Source organism: Varanus komodoensis, unplaced genomic scaffold, assembly GCF_004798865.1.
Source record: "Varanus komodoensis strain SLA01 unplaced genomic scaffold, ASM479886v1 scaffold32, whole genome shotgun sequence".
Taxonomy (NCBI): domain Eukaryota; kingdom Metazoa; phylum Chordata; class Lepidosauria; order Squamata; family Varanidae; genus Varanus; species Varanus komodoensis.
This window is the reverse complement of record NW_025335798.1, coordinates 25,159,484-25,179,831: the sequence shown is the minus strand read 5'-3', so window position 1 is coordinate 25,179,831 and position 20,348 is coordinate 25,159,484. Positions and strand designations below refer to the sequence as shown.

General features: G+C 43.2%; 1 protein-coding gene across 9 annotated transcripts in view; it reads left to right on the top strand.

The window, feature by feature from the left end:
• NEB (nebulin) overlaps positions 1-10,941 on the top strand; it is a 92,722-nt gene extending 81,781 nt beyond the window's left edge. For 7 of the 9 annotated variants that reach the window (XM_044438115.1, XM_044438112.1, XM_044438110.1 and 4 more), the window contains 8 exons: positions 454-546; positions 2,425-2,517; positions 6,007-6,114; positions 7,153-7,342; positions 8,096-8,188; positions 8,773-8,922; positions 9,667-9,776; positions 10,154-10,941. In XM_044438115.1, the coding sequence (XP_044294050.1) occupies positions 454-546; positions 2,425-2,517; positions 6,007-6,114; positions 7,153-7,342; positions 8,096-8,188; positions 8,773-8,922; positions 9,667-9,776; positions 10,154-10,327 (1,011 nt within the window). In that variant the 3' untranslated portion in view covers positions 10,328-10,941. The remainder of the gene's footprint in view (positions 1-453; positions 547-2,424; positions 2,518-6,006; positions 6,115-7,152; positions 7,343-8,095; positions 8,189-8,772; positions 8,923-9,666; positions 9,777-10,153) is intronic. The other 2 variants (XM_044438116.1, XM_044438111.1) reach the window with 1 other exon arrangement.
• Positions 10,942-20,348: the final 9,407 nt, after the last annotated feature.

Genomic DNA, 20,348 nt, shown 5'->3' with positions numbered 1-20,348 from the left:
ATGGAGAGAGTCAAACGCAATCAAGAACACATTAGCTCGGTACTCAAAAGAAAGGAATGGTTTAAAATAACATTAAACGTGTTAAAGATACATTGCTTTCTAACCAATGATAAAATCTCTAACCAATAAAACACCACCACCAAGTAGCTCTTCCTGCCATTTGAACTCTCTCTGCAACCTAAGTTTTAACATATTAGTACTGGAATTTAATTAACTACTTTCTTATTTTTCAGCAATTGCAGTGCTTGGTTTGTATTTTCAATTTCCCCCCAACTTCTTATCCTACTACATTATTTCCATGTTTGGATGTTGATTGTTCTAGATGACACAAATCAACAGCCAGCTAACTTGTACTGGAAGCTGGTGTGATACAATTATTAACATCAGAAACTGGTAATTTGTATTTGTTGACATTATCATTACTTGATTCTTGATACCCTTTTCACCCTGTAGGTTTTGTACAAAGAGGGATTGGGGAAAGGTACCCCAACACCAGTCACTCCTGAGATGAAGAGAGTCAAGCGCAATCAAGAGTTCATTAGCTCGGTACATTACCAAAAAACACCCCAAAACTGTTCTAAAATATAACATCCTAACAAACTACAGAAATCTCTTCTCTAGTATCTAAAATGATACTCTTTTCCCGAAGTAAAATACTGATCGTGATATAAAAAACTTACCTTTTACTGATAAAATAATTCTGATATTAATATTAATAGTCTGACCATAGAAGTTGAAAAGTTTTCATAACCTTGCAATGATGTATCCAGGACTCTATCCAGACCTGCTCTGAATCTGGTTCATGCAACATTCTTGAGCCAGGGCTGACTGTATCATCCTCATCCAATCACATGCCAGTGGGGAGCCTGGGTGAGGGGGTCATGCCACTCGGCTGTTGATTTCACAAGATGGCACAGCAGAGAACACTTAGGCTGGAGATGACAAGATAATATCAGTGCTATTCCTTTATAAAGAGGTATTTTGATGACAGGGTGAATCTAGAGATAATGGCTCTGAAATAGCCCATGCGGCCTGTCAGTGCGCAGATTCAGCATTCAGAAGCTCAGCGTTCATGGTTCAGCTCTTGCAGTCTGGAGTAGCTGGGGAAGCTGCAGGAGTGCCAAGTGCCTCCTGTATCTTATCCACAGCAGAGATCTCCCCACAGCGCAAGTTCAGTGGCCCTGTGCAGAAATAGGCATGCTAGACATTATCAAGGACTTAGTGAGTGACCAGTTCTGCTTTTCCATAGATGAACATGCAACACCAGTGTGAAAAACATGCAGGCCAAGAGATCTTCTAATCCGGCTGCATGGTTTTATTGAACAGCACCACCACCAAGTAGCTGGCCTTGTAAAACACAAGTTACCTTGGAAAGCATTATTGAAAAGGTGCCTAGAAATTGGACCATGATTTTACTTGAAACAATTTTCCTGGGAACAGCCATTTTGTAAAAGTTACGGATGTTGCCAACTGGATAGAACCCTTATCTTTAAAATAACATTTATCTTTAAAATTAATATTTACTGTATTGATTACTTTACCTACTTAATTTGCTCTTACATGTTTGGTGCCTTTGGTGTTGCCTTTTTCAATTGTCTTTACCAGGACATATCACAGTTTCCTTTTTGTAACTTCTTGCAGTGCATCTTTTATATATTGCAGGTGATAATCAAAGAAATAGGCAAGTCAGCCTGTCAGTCTAGAAGTGGGAAGACACCAGTGGATATTGTAATCCTTCACACTTCTGGTTTCAATGGGACCTAGTCTCATAGAATGTGTGGAAGATTGTAGGCATACACTCCTATATTGTCTAGGCTGGAAAAATTGTATTTGGAAATTTGTTTCATTTTTATCTGTCAGGTTTATCTGTCAGATATGTGTGTGTGTGTATTTGTATATATTCATCTCTACTTTTCATTGTCTCTCCACCCTAGTATTACTTCAAACCATTGTTTGAGTTCCATTTTATGATTTTTGGATACTTTTTAAAATCTTCAGGTCTTGTATAAAGAGAATTTGGGGCAAGCAACCCCAACTCCTGTCACTCCAGAGATGGAAAGAGCCAAACGCAATCAAGAAAACATTAGCTTGGTATTGAAAGAAAAATAAAATGACTTAAAAAAAAAAAGAAAAAATAACACATCTGCTCAATCTTGTCCTGCATCTAATTTATCTCAATCTTACCCATTTTCATATTCCTAAAAAACCACTCCTTTTGTTTTCATTTTTGCTTTTTGAAAAATATTTTTCTTTTCTCTTTTTGATTTTTGCTTTATCCAATAACGTTTAACTGTTTTGTTCTTGAGTTCTTTACCCAACTATGCCGTGATGAGTATGCTTAAACAATAACACAGCTTAACACAATGGTTCACCAACAATCATCTAATCTTTGATTTTTGGACACTTTCTTGTATGCTGTTATAGGTATTGTACAAAGAACACTTGGGAAAAGGAACCCCGACATCTATCACTCCAGAGATGGAGAGAGCTAAACGCAATCAAGAAAACATTAGCTCGGTATTTCCCAGGAGGACAAATCAATGAACTAGAATATATAACCTTTTAACATCTAAATAGTATAATCATTACTGTATTCAGTTTAAAAAACATTTCCCAACTATTAACTTTATTAATATTATTACGTATTTGCCATTTAAAATACTAAACTGTAACCTAAACATATTTTTCTAATTGTTTCTTTGTTTTTCTACTTGCTTTGAACTTATATTTAATACTTACTTTAAGGATTTTATAATAACCATTGATTTCAAATAACATCTTAACAGTCTCTTTAAAATTATATTTTATGTCTTTAATTGATTTATGTAGTGCAGACTGAAATGGCTGGGTTCTGTGTACTGGATCTTGGAGAAACAGACTGTTTTCTATATCCGTTCCAACTCATGAGCGGGTCTGACCAAGGGCTGCGGAATTCAAGCTGTGGTAGATGAGTTGGGCCTGCTACATGCTACCTGGGCTCCTCTGAGGAAGCTAAATTAGATCTTTAAACAAGGCTTTTCTGATCTGTCCTGTCCCCTTCCTTATGTTCTATGCTCCACACTTATTCCAAAATTCAGCAAATAAAAAATAGATAGGCACCCTTGTCTAGGGATCACTTGGAATACTGGAAGTTCTGGTGGATATTCAGAATTTCTTCACCTATAAGGGTTTTCCTTATGGAAATGATTTGGATAAAATTAATTGGCTGGCCTTGTTTTGTGTAAAATTTAAGTATATCCTAGTACTTATTTCTAAATTTGTGTATATAAATAAGCATATGCTGATTCATATTCTATGGGCCTTGACCCTAGTTCTTTTAAAGACTTAACAATGTTCCTAATCATAAACATTCCTGAAAAAAAATTAGGATTGAATTTCTGATTGTTATGTCAGTGTAACCTCTTATAATCTAAGACTTGAGCAACCTATGGCTTTTTTGAGGATTTGGCCAACATCTCCATCAGCCCTATCCAACATAGCCAATGGTGAGGGATCATGGGAGTTGTAGGCCCAATCATCTGCAGAATTACAAGTTGCCAAGTTAGATGATAATGATGCCTGTTCATTATCATCAAAGCCAACACACCTGGGATGACCAGATGGTGCTGAAAGTCTTTTCTTGTCCATATGTACTAATCGGACTGTTCCATTAAGGCTGCTGAGCCCAAAAGTTTATTACTGATCAGTAGGAAGACTTGTATACTGCTTGTGCAGGACCTGATCAAAGAAAATGTTGCAGAGACATTTACAGTGTAGGAGGCAGTAGAAAAACAAAATGATTGCCCACAACAACATGATGACCCACTCTTATGGGGTGAATGTGGGTCATCATTGAACCATGTGTTATTCTTAAAGATTATCATCATGTCTGAACACAGCCAAGACAGCAGAACTATGATAGAAACATAGAAATAGTGAGTCAGAAGGGGCCTCTCGGGCCACCCAGTCTGACCTCCGGCTTCAGGTGGTTCCACTAATGACATGCCTACCATGTGCATATCCAGGGTGTTCAAGGATAGGCTGGACATGATGACAGTTTTCAAGTCAGCAACAGTGTTTTTCATGCGTTGTTCATGGTTAACAATCCATGGCTAGATAGTTCAGCTGGGTCCAGACAAAGTGATAACCCACATTTCTACAATAACCCATGCTTCAGCAAGAACCCACACGCAGGCCATAATCAACCCTTGAGTATGGGTTATTGTGTTGTCTGAACCCAGTCAATCTCTAATAGCAGATGACCAGAAAGGCACATGAACAAATCATTTCCACCTGCACACTATTATTTTCTTCTGGCAGAAGTCGCGTTTTTCTTGTGAAAGGGGCCTTGGTAGAGCCCTGACCTTCAGGAGACCTTGTGCAGAGTGGGAAGGACTGTCAGTGGAAGGGATTGCTGAGTAGACTTGGTGCACATCTGGGGATGCTCTTTGCAGGACATGGATCTTGACTAAGTGGTGCCCAGAGCATTACAGATGTGCAGTGTTATGTCAACATTAATGTCCTTTGCATAACTGGAACAGCCTGCAGACTTAGGCTTAACTTCTTGCAATGCCTAGAAATCATTAGTCCTACAGTGCCATTTTTCTAAGATTCAGGGCAACAGATAGTTTGTAGGATCCATGGCTTTCAACCTTACAATCATTCCTGGATTTTGTGTTATGGCAAATCCAAAGTGTTTAAACTCCCAAAGAAGAGATTTTGAAGTTAATAAGCAGAGAATGGAGGAACTGACTGTTCAACATGTGAATTTTGAGAGAGAATGATTTTGTTCTATGTTTAGGTATTTGATGCAATCATTTTCAGAGAACTGAGCTGGGTTGTTCTAGTGCAATATTGTACTGTACATGTGTGTTGCAATCCTGTTCTTACTTAGCTGGGGAAAAGCCAAGCTGAACTTAGCTGGACTAACCCCTGAGTTGGTAAACGGCGAGCTAATGGAGCAGGAGGCAGGGTGTGTGGTAGAGGATGGGTCTCTGCTGGCTTGTTTTCCAGTAATTTCTTGGAGAGGCTGCCTTTCCACTTTCTTGTGGAACTTGTGCATCTTCTTTTGCAGTTCAGCCTTACCAGCCCTTCCGCCTCTGCAGCCTTTAGCTGAAGCACCCCACGTGGGGTTCCCTTGAGGATAGCTTAACAGCTTCTGCTGGGATGGAATGGGGTAGCTGCCCCTTGCCAGGATTGGTGCTCTAGAAGGGGGTTCTCCCTGTGTTTGGTCCCTGGGAGTCTTTGGGATCCTGTTCAATGTGCTGACTTCCACTGGAACAATTTGGGAGCTGCTTTCCTTTCATTCTTTTACAGTCTTTGGTGGCAACTAACCAAAGTCTCGACTTTCTGGAAATGCCGTAAGGATGCCGTGTTTACAGTGGGTTTCATTACCTGGCATTAAGCAGGGTTGTTTGACATTGTACTGTGCACCTGTGTTGCAATCCTATTCTTACTTAACTGGGAGAAAGCCCAACTTAACTTAGCTGCACTAACCTCTGATTAGTCACACACAGGATTGCACTGCTAGTAGTCCTTTTCTCTGTGGATGGACAGGGGGCTAATGGTGGAGCATTTGCTTTGGATGCAGAAGTCCTAGAGCCTTCAAAGGCAGAAATTTTAATCCCTCTAGTTACCAGTTAAATGGATAAGGTAGTAAATGAAGCAAAAGGCCTCCATTCCAATACTAGGCTAGCTGGACACAGAGCCCTGCCTTATTTTGTTGCTGTTGCTTGGAAAGTTACCTACTTAGAATCCGTTTGATGAGTCAGGAATCTAAATAACATGGATAAAATATTGCTCTTACTTTTACAAGAACGGCTTAAAGCCAGCATGCCTTTACAATGCCGAAAGGCTACGTAGGCATATTCTTGTGAGGTGCTCGTCAGTACTTAACACACTGTTTGCCTCTGTCTTCAGCACTTCATTCCTTCCTCATTCCATGTCACTTCAACATGAAACCTCTCTTAAAAACATGTATTCTGCTTGGGCTGAGCCACATTTACTCACATTCTCTCCTTCTGTCAGGTTCTCTATTCTGATAGTTTCCGGAAACAAGTGCAAGGTAAAGCAGCCTTTGTCCTGGATACCCCTGAAATGAGACGTGTTCGGGAAACACAGCGACACATTTCCACAGTAAGTATGGCTTTTTCTGAGGGTCAAAGAAACTGCACACGTGGACCATCCATAGCATTATATTTGTCAATGCACCTTAACACGCACATGTTCTGAGCACAGTGTTAAAAGGCAATGCAGAAATAAATTAGCTGTGCTGGGACAGAGCTTTCAGGAAATGAACATACCTAAACAACTCAAGGTCGTTCTGAAGCAGGAAATGATACAAGGTGTCATGCTGCAATGTGGACAGTCTGAGACAAGGCAGAGGCACTGGGACCGGGAACAGAACGTAAGGCAAGGCAGAGTCCAGGCACAAGGTTTATGACAAGTCCGATAGCAGAGGCCAAGCTGTAGTAACCAAACAGGCCAGGGTCAGGAACTAGGTGTGCATATCAGGGCAGAACAAGGAACAAGCCAAGAGCTTGTTGAGAGCGGGAGGACCAACAGAGGTGCAGGTACCTTGGACAGGATGCGTGCTGATCTTATTGGCTGGATATCTCTACTTGTAACCTGCCCAGGGAGTCTTGTGGCTAATGGGGCATGATCAAAATCTGTTGGATGGATGGATGGATGATAGATAGATAGATATAACTAAGATACACAGCAAGATGCAAGAGACACAGTGAGATGCAGGAGGCAACAGGAACCAAATGCAGCAAGGGGAGGAAGGATGCAGGAGGTGAACCACAGCCAGCAGTCAAACTTGCATTGCTGAGGTAGCACAGCAAGGCAGAAGACATGGCAGGGCCAGGCAGGCAGGATGCGGGCACAGCAGCAAACAGTCCTATGATGCTGAGGCAACATGGCAAGGCAGAAGATACACAGGAAGACGCAAGGGGTAGGCAGAACAGCAAGCTGGAGGGTCTGTGTTGCTGGGGCCAGTTCTGGCGGAAAGAGCTTGCTCCTACGCTGCTCTTCCCCCAGGACTCCCAGCAGAATGAGGGGTCCAGCAGGCCTTGGAGCTGATCCTGCAAATACAGTGGTGGCGAGGTCCTGCAGCTCTGACTTAGGATGTCAGTGACCAGAATGGGTGCATCATTGTCTTGAAAATTCCAGGTGAAATATCATGAAGACTTTGAAAAGACCAAAGGCAGCTTCACGCCTGTAGTTACTGACCCCATAACAGAGCGTGTAAAGAAGAACATGCAAGACTTCAGTGATATCAGCTACAGAGGCATTCAGAGACGGGTTGTGGAAATGGAGCGGAAACGGATAGATCAGGATCAAGAACTGAATAACCTCACAGGTATTCAGACTTCCTGCTGTGCTGTTCATGTGTGGATGATTTCTATTGGTAGAGGATTATATTGATATTACAGCCAATACAAACAGTCACATACTTGCACCTTGTTAAATTGCTATCACTTTGATATCTTTATTACCAAGCGGTTTCTAGTCAACTAAATCTATTTGGACAGCACACCTTCCTTTGATACAGCCACGGAATGGGGATGAGAGGACCCAGCCTCGCATATTCAGGAGAACGTACTAATTCACATGCAGCCTGCTCACACTGGTATTATTTATTCTTCCCACCCTCCTACTGTAACCTTTGGATTGGGCTTGCAGTGCTGTACTCCATGTAGAGCTGCCCTTGATTGTTGCTGAAAAGGCTCTGCTGGTATAGAATAGGAAAACAGATCCTCTGTTTGGAGGTGGGAGAGCAGGACTGCATTCCACCAGAGACTGCCGCTTGGATGAATGCAAATAACACACTCTGCTACTGAGCTATGGGCCATTCCCTCATGGTGTGATCTTTTATATTGGTCAGCATGGTGAGGCTGTAAAAGCAAAAGTGTCTTTCCCATTTATCAGGCATTCTGACCAAATCCCATATGAACTGAGAGGTGTAAAGTGTTTGCTGTATGTATCATTTACCCTGTAGAGTCCAATATTCATTTTTGTGACTCTTAGCTTTTTAGCTTTAGAAGCAAAGAATAAAAACTTGCAAACACTCTCATGCACGGTGTCGTCACCACAGTGTGCGTGTCTTTTGCAGGGCTTCGTGTGTGGCGTACGAACCCTGGATCAGTCTTTGACTATGACCCAGCAGAAGACAACATTCAGTCAAGAAGCTTACACATGCTTTCTGGTATGTTACACAGTCTGTGACATTCTGTGACTTACTGTGGATCAGTGCAAGCCCTCGTATTGCTTTAGTCCAGCCTTCCCCACCCTGATTCCCTGAAAACGTTTTGGATAACTCCTAGCATTCCTGACCATTTGCCCTGCTGGCTTGAGTTAATGGGAGCTGAAGTCCAAATCAGAAGTCCAGTCAGATTTAGTCAGAGTAGACCCAGTGAAATCAATGGGGGCTTGAGTTAGTCATGAGTCCCCAGGCTATGCGGAAGCATGCAAGTACTCTAAATAACCAAATGAGTTGACAGACATACATTTGAATCCAATTCCTGCAGTCCACAATGTTGGGAAGGGCTGCTTATAAGTCTTATAGATTAACTCTCCCCAAATATAGCTTTAGGACATAATCCCGTTCATGCACAAAAGTTCTACAACATCCAGCATTCTTCAGCCAGACAGGCACTGTGGCAGTTGTAGGACATGTATAGGACTGAGACCTTTCTTTCGAGATTCACAACATCACCTTTCTGACTAAGCATGCTGCTGTGAGAAGTCAGACATGCCACCTCAGTACCATTTCTATCTCTTTGACCCCAGTCCAAGCCCAGCGACGCAGCCGTGAGCAATCCCGCTCTGCCAGTGCGCTCAGCATCAGTGCTGGTGATGAAAAATCTGAGCATTCAGAGGCTGCTGATCAACACCTGTCTTACTACAGCAATGGAAGCTTTTTCCCCACGACAACAACAGGTACAAGGGGCTGAATGCTGCATCAATACCACGGCTCTCTCTAGGGCGGAAATCAAAGCAAGGGAGCGGATGCCCTATAATTGGCATCTCTACAGACTGGCCACCATTGCAAGACATGCAAAGAGGGGCAGATGCAGCTCGGGAGCGATGTACCAGGCTGGCAAGGCAGAATGATGCAGCAGCTGGGCTGCTCTGGAATCAGGTCGCACTTCATGGGTGATGCTTGCTAGACTAATTGTTAGTTGACAGGCATCCAAACAAGTCAGAATGGCTAAACAGAAAGCAGTGGATAATTCAGTGCAGACAACTGCATCCTCTCTCTCTCTCCTCTTTCTCTTTTTCTTTCTCTCTGACATAGGGATTTTCTTGTTCTTCAGTTACTATATTTAAAGCTTTTTGTGCTCTGAGAGTTGACTCCTCAACTGTTTATCTCAGGACAAAAATGCAACCGTGGTAGCATTTGCTGGCCAAACCAGAAAAAGGCAGAGTTAGGACACCAGCAGAAGACAGCTCTGCACACCAATTTCTTGGTTGAATTGTTTACATAAGAAAAAAAAGATGCCTTTTCCAAAAGTTATGCAGTTACATAGTCATTATTCTGTGTTGTTTCACACAAACCTGTCCTAAATACCTCACCAACCTCCAAGTGCCATTTAAGAGCTTTTTGAATACCTACTCAAATTTTCAAGGAGAACCAAGTCTTCTATCGTTTTGTTAATATTCAAAATTTGTTTCCTTTTCTAGTGGAGTACAAACATGCTAAAACTGTAGAGCTGCCACAGCAGAGATCATCTTCTGTTGCCACCCAGCAGACAACAGTATCTTCGCTCCCCTCTCATCCATCCACTGCAGGGGTAAGCAGAACCAGTTGCCACTGAGCAGAGAGACGGCAGCGTCTACATGCAGGTTACCTCTCTGAAAGGGGTGTATGTATGCAAAAGGATACGGTGTTGGAGAGAAGGCTCTTTATCTGCATATCTAGTATTGTTACCTTGAATGCTTTGGGTGGGAGGGTGGTGATGTCTTTGCCCCCCTCTGTTCATAGGTGGCACTGCGAATGCTGCTGCTTCCCATCACTGGTCTCTTTGGCAGAAACGTGTCTCTGTGGCCCAAATGTGTAGCGCTGCCAGCTTAGCAGACTTAACGCAACCCTTTAAGTGCTTTATCCCAACAAGTGGCATGTGTGATAGTAACCAAAGACATTTCTTCTCCTTTTGTATGATTCTAACAGAAGACCTACCGTGCCATGTATGACTACACCGCAGCAGACGCAGATGAAGTATCCTTCAAAGATGGTGATACGGTCGTCAACGTCCAAGCCATTGACGAAGGCTGGATGTACGGGACTGTGCAAAGAACAGGCAAGACAGGCATGCTGCCGGCCAACTATGTAGAGGCAGTTTAAGTCAGAACAGACTTAAGCCACTTTCCATGAAATGCAGCGACCGGGGCAATGAAAAGGCACTTGACACAGCATCACTCCACTGTAACCCATAACACTTTCTCCAGTGCCACCTTGTTCTGTTCTGTTGATACACATTCTTTGTCATCCAAAATGTTCAGCAAACATCCCACATCAGAACCAAATTCTTAAGATTTTAGTTACAGAGCAAGGTGAATGACATCCTACCAGTTTCCACCACTAATTTGAATTAACTGGATTTTCACATTCAAACTAGAGTTGCTTCAGTCTGACTCCCAGGTGTTGTCACTCTTTTTGTTTGGAATCAAGCTGAATTTCCACCCTACACATTTTTTTGAAAAGAAAACCTAATGGTGTTGGCTTTAGTGGTTTCTTATCAAGCTTTCTCCTTCGATGTCCTAAAAGGAGCTGAATGTATTAATTTCTGTTTCAAGTACGCAACTATGTAACATCTCAAATAAGGCAAAATGTGGAAAAGCCTCTCCTTTTGTCTGCTTAGAGAACGCTGCTGCATGCCTTTTTCATCTGCGAGTTCTTGGGTCACAGTGCTGTAACTCCCTCTCAGATTAGTAACTAATAAATTTCATGTTTCTGCAGATCTGATTGTGTGCTCCATTTATACTGGGGAAAAAACCAAACTACCTCTGTCTCCTCTAGATAAATATTAAATTATAACTCTGGTGCTTCCTGCTGATAAAGGCTTTCAACAAGTCCCTCTCACATGCACACACCTGCAGCTGCCAGTGCTACATCTTTAGTTATTCCAAATAAGAAGCAAGTACTTTCCCAGCACCACACTCAAAACCACCAGTGGGTTTCACCAAGCAAGAGCAATGATTCTGAGGGATCCTCACTGAACAGGGTGAGACGTGAAACTGTGCGATGCTGCCAAGGGTATGATAAGCATCTCCACCCCCTGGGACCTCAGATTCCTCTGCTTGCAGCTGACCAGAAAACACCCGCCATGTCCTACAGAAGCATCTCTTGTTCAGTGAGAAGGAAAGCCACACAGTAACCTCCTATGATCAATAGCATGTTCTGTGTGGAATAGCCTCTACATGGAGCAGATTGACAAGACCATAATATTTGAGCATCATAATGCAAGGATACAGAAGAATCTACGTGTGAAAAAAACATTTCACTCAATGAGAAAATGGGGACATTTGCAACAGGGAGAATAAAAGAGGTTTGAGGGGGGTTTGTTTTAATAAAACAAGCATCTAGAAAAAATCTAACACAAAGATCCATATTAATGTATTTAGGGATTATGAAATGCGCCATAATACCATTTATGATTTTCTCCATCTGAATGAAGTTTGTGTAATGTCAAATGCACAACACATAAACTGTAATGTTTGTTTAAGTACATATCAACAACCTGCCCCTATATTTTGCATATAGAATAACCAGCATTTCTAAATTTTCAGCCATGTATTTTTAGTTTCATTTAGAAATGAAGAAAAAGGGGCAAGACACCAACACAAACAGGCATAAACTGAGACCAAACACATTAACTTTAGCATCTTAGCATTGTTTTTCGACGTCATTTTTTCATGCTATCAACAAAATGTCCTGGATTCCTCTTCTTGGCACTCGAGAGACCACCTGGAATAACCTTTGACCTTATGGCTATTGGCAATATAAAAAATGAAATAAGTACATAAATAACTGCAATGAAACACAGGGCATTTTGTATTGCAATACATTTACATTTTATGGTGGTAATAAAGTAACACGATGACCATTATTAAGCCAGTTCAGAGATGTTAGGTGCCAGGCATTTTTTGTATGTGAGAAGCTGTAAAGGCAGAAGAGCTCAATTTTTCCCATGCAGGTGACAGTCATAGAAGATTTAGCACAGGGTGGTCCAGCCCATGGCCCGTGGGCCATTTGTGGTGCCTGAGGCCTTGTTCTGCAGCCCTCTTACCGCTCGGAATCCCCTTGTCCCCCCCCCCCCCGCCGCCGCCACTCCAAATCCCAGTGACAGCATGGGCATGATTGCCGCAAGCTCCCCTGAGGCTCAGGAAGAGGACAGTTTGGGCTTGTGGCCTTGCAAGAGCTTGTCCAGCATGCTTCATGCTGCTCCAGCTGATGGATACAAAGATGCTCGGGAGCCAAGCACCTTTGCGCTCATCAGCAGCAGCAGCCTGGACATGCTGGCAAGAGTTCCTTATCCAAGGAGGAAGGAATAGCTGTGTGTGTATGTGGGGGGGGGGGCACATGAGAGGGTTTGTGGATGGGAGAAACAAGAAAGGGATGGGCGACCCCAGAGAAATGGTCATTGTGCTTGGGCTATTGTCAGAGAAGGAGCTGCCTGTGATTCACACGTCCACCATGCATTCTTTTTCATTCAGGGTAATTCATTGTGCAGCCCCAGGATCTGTGTTGAAGTCCTCATGTGGCCCTCAGGCTCTCATCCTGGTATAACATGTAGGTCTACTTACATGTGAATTACTCGACAAAATGAGAGACTGGGCCAAAAGGCAGGCTGCTTGCCTGTGCCTGTCGTTCTTTGCATGCTCATCTGTGCATTCACACGTGGGCTTTTCTGCATAGCGCAAGGCCTCGCTCTGAAGTGAGCTGGAGGCCCCCATGCCTTCCACATCCCAGGAGAAGAGGGGGGTCCTGCCCACTTCCTCAGTTGTCTTGGGGACCATGCCGTGTCCAGGTGTCTGAGCTGAGGACGTGATGTCCAGCCCCGCTGAGTGCCTGGGAACCCCACGTGTGGCAGAGATAAGAGTCAAGGCAACTGATAAGAGCTTGAGCCACAGTCTAGGTATTGGGGGGTTTTCATTAAGAAGGGCCAAGATGCATTATCAAAAGCTTTCTCCAGATCCAGATTTCTTCTTCTTGACCGATTCAATTGCATCAGTCACAAAACAAATGTTACCTTTCATAAATCTTTTTGGAACAAATATGGTCTGGTCTGATCTGTTTTTGTATACATGTTCTTAGTCTCTCTGCCATTATTGAAATAAAAAAGTTAGTAATCCACATTTAATAATAAAATAGATCATTAAAAATGTGGCAACATGGGATTGTTACCTTTGTTATGTATCAATGTTATATGAGATTCCTACCATGTTGGCAGTAATAGTTTCTTTTGTTTTTAAAATTCTTTTTTTTTCTCCTCTGTCTCTATGAACTCTAGTTGATTTCTTAATTGCCGAAGATTTGTCTTGTACTTCTTTATGGTGTGCCTCTAGTATTTGAATTTGTTCCAAAAGTTTTTTACTTTGTTCTGACTTCTCTTTTTCTTAGACATTATTGCTAAAAAATGTCCTCTCATATAAACTTTACTGTGTTCCCACATTGTAGCTATAGAGACATCACTTGTATTATTTAGTCTGAAAAATTCTTCCAGTTCTTCTTCCAACTTTTTCAAGATTCCTTCTTGTAAGAAAAGGTTGCAATTAAGTCTCCATCTTCTTCCTCCAACTTGTTCTTCCCGCCAGATTATCTCCAATGTGTTGTGGTCAGAAGGTATCTTGAGTTGGATCTTTACAGCCTCTAGACCCATAATTTAGTTTTTAGCTATCCAACACAAATCAATTATTGAGTATATCTAGTGTCTATCAGAAAAAAGAATAGCCTCTAGCTCTAAGATTTTTGCATCTCCTTCATCTTCTAAATGCAACATTTCCATATAATCAAGAACATTTTTAGGAAGTTTGTTCCCTGTTACAGTACTTTTTTAGACTTATCCTTGTTAGGGTCTATATTTCTATTCAAAACACCAATAACCAAAACTACTTCTTGAAAATTCAATATTGATTGAAAAAAAAATATATAAAACTTTCTTTTGCATCATTTGGAACATCTATCATTGACAATGTATTTGTCTTCCCATTCAGGAGTCTTATTTTCAAAACAATAAATCTTCCTTCTGGATCTTTTAATTCTCCTACAATTTTAAAACCTGCATTATCAATATAAATGGCATTTACTTTGTTTTTTTGTGTCAGCCAAGGTTTCATACATTTTGCCTAGCTTCTAATAGTTCAAAATATGAGCAATTTTTTTCTTGAATATGTATTACATCTGCCATTTGTTTTCTTAAAAAGTTGAAGCTTTAGTTCACTTGGGAGTTCATTCTATTGATATTTATTGATAAAATCTTCATTCTGTCTCTATTAGTCAATTAAGGAGTTTAAGCAATTGCCTTGTTTTCAAATTTATAAATATTTATAAAGCTTTTCTGATCTTCCTGCCACAGTCTTCAAAGTATCTTCTAATTCCTAGATTGCTACATTTTCTGTTGATCTCCATTTCTTTCCTCCATCAAATCTCCAACATCCAATTCAGACTTTCCCTCTTGAGTTTATTTGCCTCTCCCCCGGACACGTTGTCTTGAGCATTACAGCAACTTGCTTCAGCAGGGGACTCTGCTTGTTTTTCAACCCATATTTTCCAAGTCCAACAGGTGGCACCGATCTACCCCCACCCCCCCCCCCCTCATTTTAGTTCTGCCTTACAGCTTGGCCAGCCTGTTTCATTAATTCTTCCTTCGAAACTCAGGAGTGAAAGAAACCACAATTTCCCAAAATCTCAACTTTGGATCAGAGCTGTCTGAGAGGCACAATTTTTCTTCACAAGTCATGTATAAATCAAGTTCAAAAGCAGTAAAAAGGACAAAAAGGCACCTCCCCAGCTGAAACATCCAGCAGCTCCCACTACCAAAAAATGGCGATAAAACAAGGAGAGAGACAGGCGTTTCCCTCATTGCATGGGAACCTCAGCTGTATCCAAGTCAGTCTTGAGCATCCACAATTCTTAAGCAAAAACATCAGACAACTTTGCAGCTGCTAAGGTCCAAATTCAGATAAATCAAGAAACTGTCCACTCAGAACCCTTTCCAAATATGTAAACAAAAACGCCTTAAAGAATCTGAGTTGAAGCCAGAATCTCAGCCTTGGATAGGAGCTGTCCTGAAAGCACAATTGCTCTTCACCACAATTCATGAATAGCTCAGTTCAAAAGCAACAAAAAGGGTAAGCAAACTCCTTCCCAGCTCCTATTATAGAAGAACATCGAAAGCAACAGAAGGAGACAGCCATCTCTCGTCACACAGAAGTTTCAGCTGTATCAAGGTCAGTTTTCACTATTCATAATTCTTAGCTTCTCAAGCAAAGAATTGCAGGTGTTACGGTCTAAAGTTCAGATAAAGCATCATTAATCATCAGGATAATTGAATACATTATCTGTTGGTATGTCACCATTCTGCCCCCATCATCCTCCATGTTTCTGTGTACGTAACTAGAAACCTATAAAACACTCTGTATATGTTCTGGAAACTTCTAGTCAGTGGGCATACCTTTACCCGGCAGCACTGTTGTAAAGGTTTGCCTTTGCAGAGGGGTTTCCTGAGCATTCTTACCAATAAAACTGCTGAGGTTTGTAGCATGGACCTCTCCCTGTAGATCTGAGCATACAGTTTTGCGGCTGATCTTCCAGAAGCTCGACACAACTCATTGCTGCTGCCTTTGGGCACCCATTTGCCACTTGATGAGATGGGATTTAATAGTTTTTAAACAGGGGTTGTTCTTGTTTGTAACTGGGGGACTGGGTGTACTGATAAAAATGAAAGTGAAGGCTCTTTTCTGTTTAAACTTACCCAGGATTGCACCCTAAACCATTTATTGTTGGATATTTCATAAATATTGTACCCTGCCTTTCTGATGTTAAATTTGTCTGTTTTTTTCTTCAGCAATAAACATTTTGTTCAACTGTGCCAATAAAACACAAAACCCTATCAGTTTAACAAAACTTCCTCTTGGTTAACTCAAAATTAATTTGCAGAGTGAAGTATTCAATTTTTTGTCAGGATCTAAAGAGCTATTTTTGGCAAGTGGTAGTATATTCTATGTGAGTAACAGAAATTTAGTTACTCTAAGAAAAAGCAGGTTGCTTACCTGTAACTGATATTCTTCGAGTGGCCATCTGTGCAGTCACACATATGGGTACTGCGCTTGCGCAGTGCCTTTGGCTGGAAGATTGATAGCTAACGGTTTTTGGCAGGAAGCTCCGCTCCCCCTCCCCCTTGTGGCCTATAAAGAGCGGAGCGTCCACCATTTTGTTCAGTCTTTGTGACCGAACATACGGTATCTTAATGGATTTTTTTTTTTTGTCGGTACCGTAGAGGAGATGGTCAGTACCGAAGATGCCCTCTCTCATTGACATTGAGCTGTTGATGCATCCACTCACTGACACTGAGCGGGGCCAGCAGGCAGGTTGTGTGACTGCACAGATGGCCACTCGAAGAACATCAGTTACAGGTAAGCAACTTGCTTTTCTTTGTCGTGGCCTCTGTGCATCACACATATGGGTAGATTAACAAGCTTACCATCAAAGGAGGAGGGAAGGTGTCCTCATCGAAGGACGGAGGAGAGAACAGCTCTACTGAAGGAGCAGTCCCCTCGAGCCCGAACATCGAGATGGTAATGCTTGGCGAAAGTGCAGGGATTCGCCCAAGTAGCGGCTCTGCAGACGTCATCAATCGGAACCCTGGATGCGAATGCAGAAGATGTAGCGACAGCTCTAGTAGAATGGCCTCGAGGAACCGAAGGCAATTCGAGCTTAGCTAACTGATAACACAAGACAATAGTGTGGACTATCCATTTAGAAAGCCTTTGTGGAGTGACTGGGTCGCCCTGATCTCTAGCCAAATATTTGATGAACAGTTTATTGGATTGCCAAATAGACTCCGTTCGCGGTCGATAAAAGGCTAAACAACACCGAATGTCGAGGGAGTGCAAGGATCTTTCCAAGGGATTCCACGGCGATGGAAAAAAGGCAGGCAGTACAATGTCTTGTCCTGCATGGAAAGGTGTAGAGACTTTGGACAAGAAAGATGGGTCGAGACGTAAAACAACCTTTTCTCTGTGGAAGTTTAGATAAGGAGGGTCGACGCGGAGGGCACAAAGTTCACTGGCCCTCTGGGCTGACGTGACAGCTACAAGGAATGCCATCTTCCAAGAAACTAATCGGAGATCCACAGTCGCCAAAGGTTCAAAGGGGGCCTTCATAAGGGCCTGTAGAACTACAGAAAGACTCCACATGGGCATAACCGGTCTAACTGATGGATTAAGATTATACAGTCCTTTCAAAAATCTCTTGAGGATAGGATGAGAAAATAGGGGTGATCCGTCGACTAAGCCACGGTGGTAGGCTATTGCGGCCGTACACACTTTAAGAGAAGACGGCTTCAGTCCAGAGTGATGCAACTCCAGAAGGAACTGAAGAATTTGTTCGATTGATGAGACAAGTGGGGAAAACGAACTCGGCGAAGGTGGAAAAACGTTTCCATTTAGCCGTATATTATTATTATTATTATTATTATTATTATTATTATTATTATTATTATTATTTCTATGCCGCCCCTTGCCGAAACCTCCTTGTGGATGGCTTTAGGGCAGAGTTGATAATATGCTGAATCTCAGGGTACAAGAGCGTTGGGTTCGAATTCGACGGGGTCTGTCTTGAACCGGATGGTACGGAGAGACTGTGGCAGTGAGAGGCACCCACATGGTTGGATTTGAGAATTGGAACCGAAGTGGTCGAAGTAATCGTCAGTACTGATGGATTAGTAGAAGCTGTCGGATTCGAGGCTCTCAAATCCGTCGTCGGCCCCAATGGAAGGTTAATCATTGAATCCGTCACACTGTCAGGTTCAATGATAGCAAGTCTGGGTGACGAAGTGTGCCGTCCATTTGCGTTATAAGATATGGAAGTGCTGAAAGATGAAGAAACTCCCCGCGGGAGATGTCGAGCAGTTTCGCAAACCACGCTTGACGTGGCCACCAAGGGGCAACTAGTATCCCCGATGCACGGTCGCTCACTATCTTTGCTATGACCCTCATCAGAAGAGGGATCAGAGGGAAAGCATAGAAGTTGATGTTGTCCCAAGGGATCATGAATGCATCTCCTAGGGATGCTTGTCCGATTCCCGCTCTGGAACAGTAAGTCTTGCATACCCTGTTCCGTCGAGTAGCGAATAAGTCCACATGGGGGAACCCCCAGCGCCTAAAAAGGTGGTTGCGCATACAAGGATCCAGTTCCCACTCGTGAGAGGTGAAGATGTGTCTGCTGAGAAGATCCGCGTGCACGTTGTCTGTGCCAGCCAGATGAACGACCATCAGAGTAATGTGTCTCTGAATGCACCAGTCCCAAATTCTCATAGAAAGCCTAGCTAAGGTCGGTGACTTCGTCCCTCCTTGCTTGTTCAGATAAAAAACGGTCGCTATATTGTCCGAAGTTATCTGAACGATCAGATGATGAAAGAGCTCTTCGAAAGAACGAAGGGCTTTGAAGACTGCCAGCAGCTCTAGGAAGTTGATATGATTCGTGGATTCTAGACGAGTCCACGTTCCCTGGGTAGACAGGCCAGAGCATATCGCCCCCCCCATCCTAGGAGAGACGCGTCAGTACCGAGAGTTATCGAAGGAGGTCGCGCCCTGAAGGGGACTCCCATCACGAGATTGGTCGGTTTCAGCCACCAGCACAGGGAGTGGAGCACAGAAGACGGGATCCGAATCCGTTTCGACTGTGGGTCCCTTTGTGGATGATACACCTTGTTGAAGAATAGTTGTAGTGGGCGAAGCCGAAGTCTGGCATGTGGAACTACGGCAACTGAGGAGGCCATATACCCCAGGACCCTCTGGATGGATTTCGCCGTAACCGTTCCCTCTCGTCGGATTCGATGGATATGGCGAGCGAGAGTCTGCTGTCTGTCCTGAGAGAGGAAGGCTTTCTCCAACGTCGAATCCAAGGGGGCTCCAATGAAGGTGAGCGTCTGTGTCGGAAGAAGAGAAGATTTCTCTGTATTAATACATAGGCCCAGACTATCTAGTAAGGTACGGGTTGTATGGATGGTGTCTAGGAGTCCTTCTCTGGATTGCGAGACCAACAGCCAGTCATCGAGGTACGCGTAAATTTGTATGCCCTGAAGGTGTAGGAAGGCACAGACAGGAGCCATGCATTTGGTAAAAACTCTTGGAGCCGTAGCCAGTCCAAAGGGTAGAACTGTGAACTCATAAAGTTGGTTTGCAACAGCAAAATGGAGGAAACGCCTGTAAGTTGGATGAATTGAAATATGAAAGTAGGCGTCCTTCAGGTCCAGTGAGGCGAACCAATCCCCTCTCCTTAACAATGGCAAAATGTTTTGAAGGGTGGTCATACGAAACTTTCTCGGTATAATAAACTTATTCAAGTCCCGTAAATCCAAAATCGGACGTAGACCACCATCCTGCTTGGGGACCGTAAAATATCTGGAATAGAATCCGTGAAGTCCGTCAGATGGAAATACTTGATGAATCACTCCTTTAAGGAGAAGTTGATGTATTTCGTCAAGAAGTACCGGTGAACATGAAGTAGACCGGATCAGACTCGATGGAGGAACGATGTCGAATTCTATTCGATAGCCATGTTGAACGATGGATAATACCCACCGGTCAGTTGTGATGGACTCCCAAACGGGGAGTCGGCTTCAGAGCCGATCCCCAGATGAGAGGGGGCTGGGTATTAGAGGAGCATGAGGAGTGGTTCGCCAGTCCCGTCAGCACTGCCTCCGATAGTCGAACGACGGCGGCCCTGTTGGAAGCGCTGTTGGGGCTGAGGGCTGCGGCGCTGTTGATGCTGTTGTTGCTGGCAGTGTTGCGGCAGCTGTCTCTGCTGGTATGACTGCCTGTAGGATGGCCGATTCCAGGACCACTTACATCTGTTGTGTGACTGGATCTCCATCCTGCGCGCCGTCATTCTTGACTCGTGCAGTTTCTTGAGTTTGTGGTCGGTACGTGAATGGAAGAGCCCGGAACCATCAAAAGGCATCTCTTCTATTCGCCGCTTGGTTTCCTCCGGGAAATTACAATTCCAAAGCCATGCGTGTCTCCGGAGGGAAACAGCACCGACCAAGGCCCGGGAGTCAGTGTCCACATGGTGACGTGCCGTGGACAACTGCTGCACCGCAACCTGCATGGCTTCTTTGATTAGGACCTTCGCAAGGTCA